The following is a 15681-nucleotide window of genomic DNA, read 5'->3' as shown; positions in this document are numbered from 1 at the left end:
TATTTGTAATATTAATAATTTATATGCGCCCATGTAATGATACAATTCTGCCACATATGGCAGTACTATGTTGTATCAATTTATCCCCTACAGCCCTATTATATATTAGGCTGTAATATTTATGTTATTCATTTATTTATTATCTATTTTAATTATTTAATGTCACATTGTTTCAACTGTCTCACTGTTTCATGCTGATCCTTTACAAGCACTTTGTAATTAAGGCTTCAAAAGTGCCAAATAAAAGCAGCCCGGATAGGGCGGGAAGGTGACGTCATCACCCGTTCTTACTGATCACCTGATCAATAAGAATCAGGTGAAAAACCAGATTCGGTTTGGCTGTGTCGCGGTGTGTGTAACGCGGCTGAACGCAGCGTGGTCGGGTTGTGCACCAGTGACGCAGAGACGCTGTCTGCTGTGGTGTGATGAACGACTATATGTAACGCGTGTGAGCTTCTTCACCACAGACACACACCTGTTGCTTTTACCTGCGGGGACTAAAATGAGCCGTTTACAACCCGGAGCTCGGTCCGCTGGAACCGTCTGACGTCACCGTGTGAGAAGTCTGCAGCAAACGCGTGGAAATAAATGGTCTTAAAGATGAATAAGGATACCTGCACACCTGTCTGCACACCTGTCTGCTGGGACAGGTGTTGTCAAAGGTTGGTGTCTGCTCACATTTGCTCCTGCTGAGCGTTTAACAGATAGGGGAGACCGGGTTTGGTTGGAACAGTCCATTCAGAGTCAAGTCTCACATCTACTGCAGGGGTACTCAACTAAACTTCAAAGAGGTCCAGTTAGAGAAAATTTCCTAATGGTCCGGAACATCATCATGTCTAACTTGTGATATGATTTAGTGTGATATATACTGAAGTAGCAATATTCATTGTCACTTAACATTAAACTATACAGATATGCATTTAAAAATAAAATAGAGAAAATAAATGAAATCGTTTTTGAGAGATTGTGCATCTTAAAATAAAGTGCTTCATTTTAGAAAAACTAAAATAAAGTATAGCAACAGCTTGAATTTTCCTTTTTCTGTGTTAAAGGGGAACTAATGTTTTTTTTCAACCTGGGCCCTATTTTCCGATCTGCTTTTGTCTAAATGAGTGATAGGATGTTCAATATGTGACATGTCTCCAGTATGAAGCTAGGGCTGACCTGCCTGCAGCCCGTGAGCGCGCGCTATATTAAATAATAGGGCACTCAGACAGCGTCAAACAACGTCAAAATCCGTCCACTAAAAGTGCATTTTTTTCACACAGATAGGCTCGGATTGTTAGTATAATTATCTGACAGCATAACGGAAAGGAGAAATGAACGTCTGTGTTTACCTTTAGCTGGATTCAGACATGTTCCTCTGCCTGTTGCTGCTCCCTCTCTCTCCTCGTCCGCTCTTCAGTTTCAATGAGCTCTGTGTCCGTGTACGTCTGTGTACTCCGTGTTCAAATAAATACGGGCGCTCATCAAATTCAAATGGCTCATCCAGATCCAGTTGGTCAAAATCGGGTAAAAATTCGGACATGTTTGTTGTGGCAAGTCAAAACACTCACTCAGAGAATGAAAGTCTGCCTCTGAAATCTCACGTCTCGCGAGATTCTTCTTCTTCTTCTTTGGTGTTTTACTATACAGTCTATGGTGTTTTGCGGCAGTTGGTCTCGCGAGACTTCAGTTGTTGCAGGAAGTTACAGCTGGAGCGAGCTTACAAATACGACTGTTTGGAGTAGTCATGGCTGAATCTTTACCTGATTTTGACCAGCTGGATCTGGATGAGCCATTTGAATTTGATGAGTGCCCGTATTTATTTGAACACGGACGTACACGGACGTAGAGCTCATGCACATACTGAACATCCTATCACTCATTTAGACAAAAGGAAATCAGAAAATAGGGCCCAGGTTGAAAAAAACATTAGTTCCTCTTTAACATCCCCACCGATTTCACAATAAATAATCTTCTCTCCCTGTCTCCCGCTCACTCGCCTCTCCGTCTTCTCTTCCTGTATCGCTTTCACTGAAATGAAAATTTGTGGCCGAAGCCGAATATTATTAAACGCTTGGCCGAATACCGAATATCATTGTTTAGTTGTTCATTAGTTTTTGCAGATGAACCCCCTCCAGATTAGTGTTGTCACGGTACCAAAATTGGGACCCACTGTGCGATACCAATGAAAATATCATGGTTCTGAGTAGTATCACGATACCACAGCAAAAATGAGGCAGATGTGCCTTTTGTCATTTATAAAAAGATAAATCACTTTTCTATAATACATCAATGATATTTCAATGGAATAAATTACTTATTGACTTATTCATACTTCAAAAACAGCATCAATGAGTGATGAACATAGGGGGGATCAAAATAAAATAAATAAATAAAATAAGAATCAACCAGCCACCCTCCTCCCCTGACAAGTAAAGAACAGTCCCTAAAGTGCGCTGAGGTTTGTGGACCGTTATCTGCCAGAAAGACAGAAATGTGAACGGCTCATTTCTCCTCTGACACGTCACATACCTGTGTTCGGCTGGCTCGGCTGTTCAGGTACTTCTGGGCAGTCATGACGCCAAGAAGAGGATATTATTGGAGTCGACTTCTCCGTCGCCCGGTAAGCCCATGGCCGCCGTATTTGACAGGAATACATTAACGTTACTGTCTGTGTCTGTGACCCCGTTCAACCCACAATCGGTGGGATTTGCCTTTTGTTTCTGCTGCTGGTTGAAATCTGTAGGCTGCTCGCACAGCGTGCTCCTGAATGATTTAAGTCTATTTTGCTCGCTCAAAACTATTTGTAGTCGCTAATGCGAGTACGGTGACGGACGGATCGCCACACTGCCGACATTTTATTCCGCCCGTCACAGCACGCTGTTTGATTGCGTTATCAAAACACGCCGCTATTATTCGGCCTTGCTTTTAAGTTATTCTGCCGAAAACCGAATGTGTGTTTTTTTGCAACATTCGGCCGAATATATTCAGTTACCGAATATGCGGTGCATCCCTAGTTTTTTCTATTGTCTTTCCACTTGTCACTCGCCTCTCACCTCTGCCATCTCACTGTAGACTGTCACAGTGTTAATCTCCTGGAATGCAGATATTTGATTGGCTGGGTGGAATCACATGGGATGGCTTAACTTGCACGCAATTGGTCTGTGTGTTTCCTAATCAGCCAAACCGGTGCTGTAAAGACTAGCAAAACGGCGTTTTGGCGCACCTGCAGACTTGTGGACTTTGCGGGCATGTTCTCGGGAAGTCTGGGAGTGCCGAGGGCTCCAAATCCACAATTCAGCCAGTCCACAAGGGCTCTCATGTGGACTTTCTGCAGACTTCCAGAGAGTGAGCTTGGGGTGCAGACTTCAGCAGACTTCACTGATTTAATAACCCACAATTCATTGCTATATGGACGGTTAGGCCTATTAAAATGCTACTTGAATTGTGTAGGTCAGAAATAATATTCAACGACATCATGATACACAAATATGTGCAAGTATGGGCTGTAGAGGGAGTGAAAATGCATTTTATTATTGCAGCCTATCACATCATAATATCCTCTCTAATATCTTAATATTAAAACTATGGAGTCTGCAACATGTTTGAAAGTAATACAGTTAGTATAATAGTAATATAATTTGATCATATCATCTAATCTCAGCATAGTGATGATGTTGCCATGGAGATCTTAGGTATGATTACTGTTGGGTTTAGTTCTCAGCAGGCAGAGTGAAGCACTCACAGCGAGGGTGTGTAGTTTGATTCCCTGTGTTGTTCACACGTCACTCCTGTCTTTCCTGCAGTCAGCCAGTCTTTACAGTTTCTGCACGTACATGTGTACAGTAATTCCTCATCTAAACGAACACCTCGCAGCATGTTTTAAATGTCGGTTGAATTTAATTGTTGCCACAATTGCTGATAATTTTTCCTGCCTTTCCCTGTGATGGTATTGAACGACTTAATTAGCAGCCTCACTGTAACAGAAACAGTTTGGCTTTTATTGAATATACTTTATGGGATTATTTTAGTCTGCCGGTTTGTAAAACATAATGTTTGAGTATAATGTTTTTTGGTGCATTTTGTATGATTGATTCGTTCAGAACGTGAGTGTGTTTTAGAACATTGCAGAGAAAAGTTGCAGCAGTGTGAACTGGCCGCTCTCAAGCCATCTGATAGTAAAGGTACTGAGTGATTTCCGGCACGTTGCTCTCACCTCCTTGGTCATGGAAACCTTTGAAAAATTAATTAAAAGTGAGTTTCACCGTCAGACAGAGGACAAATTGGACCCTCTGCAGTTTGCTTACAGAGCAGGCAGAGGTGTAGAGGATGCCACTCTATACTTACTACATCTCCTGTTTAATCATATGGAGACCTCCAAGGCTCATGCCAGATTTTATTTATTGATTTTTCCTCTGCATTCAACACTATCCAGCCACATTTACTCGCAGAGAAACTCATCTCCTTTTTTAATTTGGACCTTAACATTGTTGGCTGCATAGTGGACTTCTTAACAGGTAGGTCACAGTGTGTGAGGGTGAATCCTCAGGGCTGCTGCTTGCCTCCCCTTCTCTACATCATGTACACTAATAATTGTCAGAGCAGTTATGACAACAGGTACATTGTGAAATTTGCTGACAACTCTGTGGTTGTTAGCCTGCTACAGGGGCATGAACAAGGTCATGGACCTGTGGGTGATGACTCTGTGTCATGGCGCAATCGGTCATTTCTCCACCTTAAGCCCAGTTCACATTACACGATTTTCACCCTGATTTTGCGTCGCAGAGACTATCATAATCTTTTGAGTGTTCATACCTGGCGACGTGTGTTTCTGTCAGCAGGAGTCTCGCTAACTGCGTGACGACCTGTGCGTGCACACCACAAGATTTCTCCACCGAGCCCTCGCCGACAGAGCCCCAGATAATGCGGTGATGTCACCAAACTTGGAGACGACACATGATAAAGACGTGGATATTCTTCCCAGTGTTGAATCAGATCTGCCTCCAGGGCCTGGGTCCAAACACAACACGCTCCCCGTGATCCTGTGGACACCGCCATTGTTGTTGTTTGCCGGCTTGTCAGTGTTGCCAGATCTTGGGAGAGAAACAAGCAACCAGGGCTATGGAAACAAGCCCAAAAGAAGCGACTATCAGGAATTTAAATAACTTATTAAACGGATATGTATAGAGGAAGGTGACGTTCAGAGAGCAAGCCTAAAGTCGTGGCTAATAAGCGGACCTGGCAACCCTGCGGCTTGTCCTCCTCACATTTCTTCCGTCCTCCTGCGTGCTGATGTGGGACGTATCCCGCCTCTCATTGGCTGATGCTCTTTGTCAGTCGTGTCAGCCTTCTCCAGTTTTCTAGCATGCCAGATATCCAGTCCCAGTCACAGACAAGGGGGCGACTTGCTCGTAGGCTTGTTCACACACGAGGACTCGTCATGACAGACTATCTGCCGACTCACCTCCGACCCAAGGTGGCTCTCAAGATCCTCTGCGACGTCAGAATCACAGTGAAAATCCTGTAATGTGAACTAGGCTTTAATGTGGCCAAAACTAAAGACATGATCATTGACTTTAGAACAGCGCCCCCTGCTGCCATTTGGACCAATGTGAAGGGGACTAATATTCATCTGGTGGATAACTATAAATGTCTTGGTGCAGTCATTGACAGCAAACTGTGTTTTGAGGAGAACACAGATGCGGTTCGTTCCAAGGTACAACAGCGACTTTTGTTCTTTAGGAAGATGAAATCTTTTAATGTATGCTTGGCTATGATGATTTTGTTTTATCGTAGTTTCATTGAATCAGTGTTATCCTTTTGTATGGTGTTATGGTACAGAAGGCTGAGTCTGCAAAACAAAAACAGACCTCATGGCCTTGTTAAAGTGGCAAGCAAGATCACTGGAGCGAGTCAGGCCCAGCTAGACCATATCGCAACAACAGGCTCAGAGGAAGGCCAATGCCATTATTGACTGTTTCCACCGACCCCGACATAGGGAGTTTGACTTGTTGCCCTCGGGACGTTGTTTTAGAGTGCCAGTGGGCACAACTAAATGATTTAGGTCCTCTGTTGTCCCAGCGGCCATCGGTCTGCTGAATCAATAGTGGCTGTTACTCACAGCCTACCAGGTGCAGCAGTGGTTCTATTCTGCAGGCTTTGTATGACATTGCACTGTGTTTTGTGGTTTTGTGTGGCGTACTGTGCTGACGGTGCTGCAGAAATCATTTTCCCTTGCTGAAAATCTGAATCTGAGCTGGTGTCACCTGCAACTCAGCTGGTCAAATCACCGGCGGCCGGTTTTAAAGCACATCACCTGTTTCAACAGCCAATCAGATTGTAGTGAAGTCCGCTGGTCAACTCAAAATGGCCGCAGACGGCGTGTTGGCTTGCTGCAGCAGGTGCTCCGTCCCCATCGAGCCCTCTGTTTCCGTCCTCACGGTGGGTCGCTGCTGCCGCTGGCTGTATGTGCTTATGCCCCGCCCACACACACATTCTCATTGACTGATGGCGTATTGATTATGAATACTGTCCATCTGATGCTGGTTTTATTTCATCTCTACTACAAATGCCTCACCTCTGCAGCAGCTGCGCCTCTCATTCATTGATTTGACCTGATCAGCTGTGATGTACAGGTTTTAAGTTATACCGGGATATAAAAGTTGACGGTTATCTATTTGCGTATCTGTGATATTGGGGGAAAAAAGAGTCACTTTGTTTTCATTATTTTTTGAGGGGAGACTTTTTATATAAACTTACATTAACAAAATGGTTTCAAGTTACGGTTGCTGTACTGTGAAAATCTCATACCGTTGCAACCCTACTGATTAATTATCCAGCCCCAGACTCAAACTCCACAAACTGCTGCTGAGGAAAAATGGATCTTATGAAGAGTCCCACTTATGCTGCGTTCATGGACCTGCAAAAATGTCTGCATGTAAAGAGGGGACACAGAGGAATCCAGAAGACGTGAAAGAACAACTAGAAAGTTTGCTGACCTGTGTTGCTCTGCAGTGTGGGCAGTTGTTGCCAATGCTGGAGTAGCAACTTTCTCTGCAGGATTCTCCTCCATTGAATCAGACTTTCACTGAAGGGCCAAAATAGATTTATTAAAGTCTGAGAACAGCCAAGAGAAGGTGCAGAGGTCGAGTTTTCTCTCAGTTCACTTGAATTTCAATCAAGCTTTAATAGTTAAAATATGTCAGATATTTTCTAAATGTCCATAAAGTTGTGTCCATGAAAAAATTCCTCACAGATTTTCAGAAGTTCTGTGTGAGGCGATTGGAGCTGTAGCTGAGTTGCTATGGAGACAGGGGTCCGCTCCTGCTGTTATGTCGGCTGGTTTTGATATGAGCGCCCAGCTGTCCCGCTGATGTGTTTCCTCTCCCTGTCTCCACCTGTCCAGGTGCAATATTTGAGGAGAACGCAGTGCGGGACGATGAGGTGTTCCAGCTCGCCGTGTCTGACCTCAGTCTGAGCGATGACATCCTGCAGAGCGAGAAGATCACACACTCTATTAAACTCATCGAGCCCAACAACCCTTTCCAGGCGGTGCAGGAAGGTAAGGACGCCGCGTGAAGCGTGTTTACACTGTGTGACTGTGTGTGTGTGTGTGTGTGAGATGCTTCCTGTTCGAACTGCAGTGCTTTTTGTTGTTGCTGCTGCAGTGTTGGTGTGTGTGTGTGTGTGTGTGTGTGTGCACGTCTGTCTCGCTCGCTGCGGATTGTTAATCTTTAGGTTTTGCTGGTTGTGTCTCTTGGTGAAGTCTCCTCACGGCTAATGACCCAGGTATCGACCTCCTAAATGCTTTTTAAATCACGGCGGCTGCCTGCTCTCTTTCTCCTCTCAGAGGACGCTGTTGCTCTTTGATGCTGCTCCACACAGCCACTCCTTCGCCTTCTCTTTCCTCTGTCTTATCGTTCCTTCTGAGACCGATCCTCTCTATCTCAGTCTCTCCATCACTCACTTCCCTCTTCCTCTTTCTCTCTGTCTCCGTCTCTGTGGCTGGGCCCTGATTCCTTCTGTGCAGAGGAAGCTAGGGGGAAGCACTGAGTCGAGCTGTGTGCTGTCATTTTCCATGGAGTTGCCAACAAAGAGGCTTGTCGTCCTCTGAGCTGTGAGCAGAGCTAATCTGCTGCAGAACCAGAGTGTTGATGCTCACACACAGTAGTGATGAAGATGATGATAAAGTATATGTTGAATGATGCTGATACAGTGCTGATTGTTTTGCTGCAGATAATGAGGATGATTGTGGTGATGATGTGACTGATATTGATGTGAGCGTTGAAGATGATGATGATGATAAAGAGTCACGTTAACAGTGATGTTAATTAATGCACGGTAACGTCTGTTGTGATGAAGATGATGCTGATAAAGACATGACTGTGAGGGCGAAGGCTTTGTTGTTGATGGTGCTGATAAAGATGTTTGATGACAATTGAGATGACTCTGATGTTGAGGAGTAAGCAGGTAAAATAATTAGTAATAATTAACAGGAAATTAGGGGGAAAATGACACAAAATATTGATGTTGTAGAATATTTACTTTATAGAAATATAGGATTTTATTTGGTGCAATAATCCCAGAAATCACAGACTAATGAGCTCTGATTTTTGCAGTGCCGCTTTTATTTTGTTAATATATTTTGACTCACACATCTCGGCCAAAGGTCATTGCAGTTGTGTTTTATGGATCTCTGCAGGCTTTTCCTGTTCAGTAAACAGTACCTGACAACGGTGCTGTTACTGCACCATCTTTGATCGCTCTGTCAATATTTAGTAACCTGAACAAATCTCTTCCACGGCCTGAAAGCAGACTTCGTCAGAGAGACAACTCCGACTTGTTCATGTTACAAACTATCGACTCGGCGAGTGCGATCACTGAGATGACGCACTTCAGCTCAGTTTCTCACAAAGGTTTTTACTTTCAGCACAAAGGGTAAAGCCTCAGGCACTGCCACATTGTTTCAGTCAGGTTTCGTAACAAAGCAGGAAGTGTGAGGGCGTCTGGGCCCCTGATATGATGGGGGTTTTTTTCTGCACCTTTTCTCTCACGTTGTTTCTACTATGAGCGTTCTGTATGATCAGCTTTATTCATCACAGGGAGGGCAGAGGTCAGAGGGAACAGCCTCTCTTACTCGAGCCAAATATCTGTGCGTTCCTGAGAACACTGTCCAATGAGAATCACCTTGTGATGAGGTAATGTTGGTCACAGAGCAGCCGGAAATATGCAGAGAACAAATCATTTGCATTTTAAAAATTGTATTTAAAGTCTTGTTTTGTTGTTGGACATCACGGCATTCATAGTTATTTTACATTTTTACAGTTTTCAAAGCAAAACTACAGATTTCTTAACTTCACTGTTTTAAGTTGGAATAAACTTTCATTTTTAACCCTTTGAAACCAGAGCAACTTGACTTGATTGAACAGTGGAAAAAGGCAATGAAGAAATGACCCAAAATTAGCAAGAAATTAAAAAGTTAAAGTAAAAAAACGCTGAAGACGTCTCAGTTTTTAAAAATAATTTTCTCTTATTTCATCTTATTTTTAATCATTTTCTTGTCACCTATTCCTAATTTCTTGCACTTTGCAGGACATTTCTTCCCAAATTGCTCTTTGCCTTTGTTCTCGTATTTCCAAAGAAATCAAACCAATTTTCTCAGTTTTTAAAGGTTTAAGCGCTGATGAAAGGCGGAGTTAATGCACTACAATAAATTGAATGTCAATCCAGGTTTTAAAGGTTTAAAGCTCTGTCGCCAGAAGAAAATATCTTGGCATTGTACATTTCTGTAAGCCACAGATACGTTACATTTGCACACTTCAGACGTGTCATATCAAAGTTTCTGAAGTGCCGTAGTGTATGAGGTGACTGTGTCGTCAGGAGGTGGAAGGGATGGTGGATGGCGTGTTACTGAGGTACTGTGTCAGCAATTTTTTAGGCACAAATCTGGGTATTATAAGCCAAAACGTAATCATTTGTTCATCATAACCAAGTGGTTTTTGTTCCTAACCCAAGCAGCAACGTGCTGGGCTGAAAAATTAAGCCAATACTGCAGTGTTGGAAAACTGCAGTTCCTCTAATGTCCACTTGAGGCTGGCTCCAAGAGCGAGTCAATCCCTCATGTTAAATTATCCGACTTTAAAGCAGAAAAATGTTCCAGCCTGGTGCAGAAATCAGTTTTGGTCCCTGTAGCTAATTTCAACATCAGTGACAACTGCTCGAGGCTGAATTTTTATATAACTCACCTGTTTACATTTTCTTAATGCCGGAATTCCACTGGATGCGTGTCCATTGCGGAACGGCTGCGCTGGTTATCCGTTGCGTGCTCCGCCGTCTGTCAACACCCACTGGCTGCGTTTGCTGTGCGGAGCGGTGCAGCTCCGCCAGACAGCGGGAGTGACGAGGACCCACGAGATCTCGCGAATTCACGCATAATCACGCGATATAACGAGATGTCATTTCTATAAACAGAACCACAAAACCAGAGGAGTAGTAGGAAGACATCTGGGTGCACCTCCATGATTAACATCTCCTCATCCATGGTGTCAATGGGGTGAAATGACGTCTGAAAACCTCTGACCTGTTGACTTCAGGCCTGCCTCCGCCCATTATGATGTTCTCAAGGTGTAGCGCAGGGAAATATGATCCGCCGTGAACACTGTGTATTTTATTTTGAAAATCAACCGGGTGTTTTATTTTGGTTCTGTGCACGACTTCCTGCCCCGCACAATCTGCTCTGTGCTGAATTGCTGCGTTGTGCTCCGGCGTCCTGCAAAAATCCTGCGTATCTGTTGCGGAGGGCTCCGGAGTGCCGCAGCTGTGACGGAGCCAGAACGCAGCACAGCCGCAGCCGGTGGAAACACACACATTGACTAGAATTGAAACGTATCGGCTCCGCTGCCGTTCCGGAGCGCAGACGCAACGGTGTCCTTAAGGCTTAAAGTTACACATCACTAAGGGGGAGGGGCCTCTTTGAGTGACAGGCCGTCTTCTGATAGTATCCGTGGCCTCTCAGTCAGATCCACCTTCACTCCTCCACAGCTCCAGCCTCTCACCCAAAAATGATCACTTCTGGCTCCAAGAAACCAAGATGGCGACGGCCAAAATGCCGAACTTGAGGCTTCAAAACCGGATGTCCTGATAGCTACGTCTGTTATTTTTACAGTCTATGGCCTAAACCTCCCCACACGTTAACCACAGCATTGTTCGAATGTAAAGTTCCAACGTATCAGCTGCATTGTAACAGGCAAATGTGACATATCTGTGGTGTGCAGAAACATACATTTATTCTGGTGACTGTTGATGATGAAAAGCTGCTGTCAAATGAGAAGTAAGCAGGTCGTAAGCAGGTCGCAGCAGATATCGCTCACCCCTGTGCTCTAATGTTACTGATGACCTGCTCTGATTTATGACTTTGGGTAGCTGACTCTCATATTTATGATGCAGATTAGCTGAAAGATGTTTTCTTCTCGTAACCTTGTTGTCTTATGTATCACTGAATGTGATGTGATGAGTGCAGCATGAAAAGAGGAAATGAAGAAGTTTCAATGACAGTTTGTGTGGATTCAGCAATTAGATGAGAACAAATGGCTTTTGCACATTTTCTGTATTTAAAAGCAAACACAATTCAACTCTAGATGAACACGGGTCAATAACTGAAGAGATGAAGAGGTCCTTTATTACGTTGCCATGTTGCAGCTCCATACAGAGCACCCCCCCACCCCCCCCCCCCACCCCACCTGCTCAACAGCATCATGTGACTGTTCGCAGGCCGCTTGTGTTTAGTTCACACTCATATAGTTTGACTGCATTCACTAGTCAGTATTAACAGCAGCCTGGGGCCTGTGGCCGACCAGCACAGTCACCTCTGTGTCTGTGTTTTAATCATGATTCAGTGACTCAGCAGTTTGAGGGTAAACTGTTCATGTGCAGCTCAGCTTCAAATCATGTCACAAAATTGGACATTTGTCCTCGGAGCAAATTAACGTCTGCCGTCCTGGCAAACACCTTCACGATTAACGAGAAATTAATTGGTTATTTGCTGCAGAAGGCTCATCAGCGTCAGTCAAAATGCTTAGCGTTCGCTGTCACTGTAATTATGTTTCTGGAACTTCATAAACTTGGACGTCTCCCAGAAGTCCGGAGACAAGGTGAGGTAGCGGATGTAACTGAGAGGAAATGTTGATTAAAAGCTTGAAGTAGTGGAGATAAAAAACGATTTCCATCTCTGCTGCTCTCGGTTCACACTGAAACTTTCTGCATATCACAAGATCTGTTCGGAGCAGCAGGAGTGGATATTGGAGGTATTTTGAAGCTGCAGCCTCGACCTCCAGAGGAGTGGAGGGAAGAGATGGACAGCTGCAGACTGATTAGCCACATGTGATGGTAGAATTCATATTTGTGTGTGCGACACTGCCTTATTTGTAATAAGCAGAAAAAGCTCATTAAAATGATAATTGCATGTTGATTCGTTGAGCTGTTGAGTGTCGATCACGCTGGTTAGCAGCTCCTGTTGGAGACAATAGCATGTTGACTTCTGACACTTTTGTCATGGATGCAGATACAGAAATACTGTGCAGAGCACCCCGGGCGTGTTGAGTCCCTCATTAGCGGAACCACTTGAAGTGTGTGGAGGAAAGTGCATTGATTAAACGTGGGTGGGAGGAAATTTTATCAAACACACGACAGCTTTGGATTCGTTCATTAGCAGCGGCTGCTAACTCGCATGGAAGTCCTTGAAACGCAGGTGAGTGTCTGTCTGAGACAAACCTGCCAATCAAGCAGTGCAGCTGTGGAGCCTCTGAAATGCCGTCCACATCTGACTTTCTTTAGCCCAGTGTTGTGGTCATTGTCCACTGGCTGTCAGGTTGGAAAAACATCACTGGACGTCATCCTGCCGTCTCTGAGACCTCTGTTTATTGTCTGAGTGTGATCCATGTTAAGCAGGTGTAAAGCCTGCTGTTCTTCGCTGCAGACGACACAGACGTCATCTAATTTCATTTCCTGTACCAGCTGGTGTCTCACTCATCCATCACGGAAAATACAAAACCGTCCTGCAGTGAGAAAGTTTGAGCTGCCTGTTTAATCACAATGCAGTTGATATTCCCCAGAACACTTCCTGTAGGTAATTGCGACAAAGTGCAGGAAACAGATTCAGAGAGTAAATGATGATTTGCCAAGGCGAGCTCTCTTTGTCACCTGTTAACAGCTGATGTCTGTTAGCAGAACATTAGTTCTTCAAAACTCTCTTTCTTCTGCCTTCGTTATCACACAACCATTATTTTCCTTCGTCTGAGTGGCGCTCCTTTGATAACGTCATCTCGTTCAGCCCTCTTCTTCTGCAGTAGCTTCACATAACACTAGTGGAGGGAAAGTGCGTAAATCGGCGTCATCTTTTGCTGATTTTCTAAAGATTTTGTAAATATTTGTGTCACATTTGGATTAAAACTCAATAACGGAGAGAACGAGAAGGAAAGATAACGATGGTAAAGAGAGGAAGGAGGGGTGAAAGAGAGTCATGCCCAGAGAGGGAGGCGGTGGAGAGGCAGAGCGAGAGGAAGGGAGAAAGACAAAGATGGAAAGAGAAGAGAGAAGAAGAGACAACATGGGGGACGAGAGTAATGAGGGGTGAGAGAGAGTGAGAGTGTGTGCAGTGGGGATAATGTGTGATCAATACATTGTAGTGAGAGGTTGGTTAGATGACTTTTTAAGTGTGTGTGTGTGTGTGTGTGTGTGTGTGTGTGTGTGTGGATTATGGCCCAGCTGGTTACTTGCTCGCCCTGACCTTTCTCGGAGCTCTCATGATCCTCGGTCCTCAGAGACTCTGCTGACAGCCTGGGCTGTAGTGGATTATGGGTAATGAGAGAGGGATTCACACCCTGCCTCTGTGTGTGTGTGTGTGTGTGTGTGTGTGTGCGCTGAAGATATAAAAACAGCTCAGGTTTATTTTTTGAAGTGTGTTTCCACCTGTCAGCTGACTCTCTTGGCTCCATTGCCTTGTTGATTAGATTCTCCAAAACGCAGCCGTGACTGTGATGATTGATCTGATAATCGTGATAGAAAATAAATCATTTAGATTATTTAAATTCCCTCTCAAAAATGTGTTTCTCCTGTTTATGTCCCCTAAAATGTCAGACCTTGACTACACAGACCTGTATCTGTGCAGAGTTGAAGAGGTGTCTTTACATCCGTCTACTGAAGGGGGCGACGTCTTTGCACTAGAAACATTTTTCTGCCATATAAATGAATGAAGTGAGATGAACAGACTCAAAATTTCATCTTATTTGATAAATGAGATGTCAAGTTTTACTTTTGGGACATAATTTATGGTTAAAAAAGTTAATAAATCGAAATATACTGTATTTTGCGCTAATACTCAGCAACATATATAAAATTGCAATAATATTGCATTGTGACTTATGTATCGAGGTAATATTGTGTCCCTCTGATGATTCCCACTCCTGTTAGAGCGTGTATCGTGGCAATTTCGCTACTTCCTACAACTTAGTGTTGTGTCGTTTGTGAACGAATCTGTTGAGTGAACGTACTGAACTGAATCACTTCCGGAACTGATTTGTTCATTTCTCAGTTCAGTTGAGCTCAGCAGCGAGCGTGCAGGCTGGGAGTGGAACTGCCGATTCGGTCCGTGTGACTGATGAATCACTTGCGAGTCGCGAGGCAGCCAGGGTGCAGGGACGGACTGCCTACGGCGTGACGAATCACTCGGTGAACGACCCAACCCGATCCCTGAGTGATTCAAATCATTTCTTCTCAGCGATACACTTTCATAGGGACCGTTTTCTCCAAGCTAACGGCTAATGTAGCCAGGAGTCAAGCCACACGAACACAATCACACACCTCCCCATTGTTTTAACAGACTTAGTTTCCAGATAAACAAAAACGTTAGGCTGGCCAGTGATGAGACTCACCAGTGCAGTACACAGTCAGGGCTCCTCCTGCCAAGCACTGAACGATTTGGTGAACGAATCTTTTGAACGAATCTTTTTAATGAACTGATTCTAGTGATTCAGTAACACCTAAAGAACTGCTTTGCCCATCACTACACAAGCTCTCTGAGCTCTGTCAGCCTAATGAACACAAAATAAACATCTTTGTTAAATGCCACGGTCATACAAATTAGGGGTCGACAGAATGAATTTTTAGGGTTATCGGTATTGGTGATTTTTTTCCACCGATATGCCGATATACAGTTTTGTTTTCCTTAGCTGCGCTGTTTTGCCCCGGTGTGCTTCTCACTGCCTACAGGTACCACTCAAGACCTACCTTTTAGCCTGGCTTTTAATTGAGCTCTCCTTTATTTTATTTTATTCTATTATTATTATTTTTGTTTGTTTTTCATTTTATTTTTTAAATTTTGTATTTATGATTATTGTGTATTTATTTATTTAGTTTTATTTATTTTCTATTTATTGAAAGTTCTAAAATTTCGTTTTTTTCTCGCTTTTATTGTGTAGTGCTTTGTCAGTGTTTGTTTTTTTAATTCTGTGTCAACTATGATTTTTACAGCAGACATATATCGGTTGTAAATATCAGCTATCAGTATCTCTATGTCAGTTCCCACTGGAAATGCAGCAATGTGTCAGTCAGATACTCCTCCCTTGTGGCAAGATCCCAACAGAAAATGCAGCAGTGTCTTTTCATGGTGGAAAAACTGCGACAGGTCCCTAAATTCGGGGG

General features: G+C 43.8%; 1 protein-coding gene across 2 annotated transcripts in view; it reads left to right on the top strand.

Annotated features, from left to right (window-relative positions):
* LOC125880628 (glutamate receptor ionotropic, delta-1-like) overlaps positions 1-15681 on the top strand; it is an 841018-nt gene that overhangs the window by 23292 nt on the left and 802045 nt on the right. For both annotated transcript variants that reach the window (XM_049563255.1, XM_049563254.1), the window contains exon 2: positions 7391-7546. In XM_049563255.1, coding sequence (XP_049419212.1) covers positions 7391-7546 — 156 coding nt within the window. The remainder of the gene's footprint in view (positions 1-7390; positions 7547-15681) is intronic.

The sequence above is a fragment of the Epinephelus fuscoguttatus genome, linkage group LG20 (assembly GCF_011397635.1).
Source record: "Epinephelus fuscoguttatus linkage group LG20, E.fuscoguttatus.final_Chr_v1".
Taxonomy (NCBI): Eukaryota; Metazoa; Chordata; class Actinopteri; order Perciformes; family Serranidae; genus Epinephelus; species Epinephelus fuscoguttatus.
The sequence above is the reverse complement of the archived record's forward strand: the minus strand, read 5'-3'. Positions and strand labels throughout refer to the sequence as shown.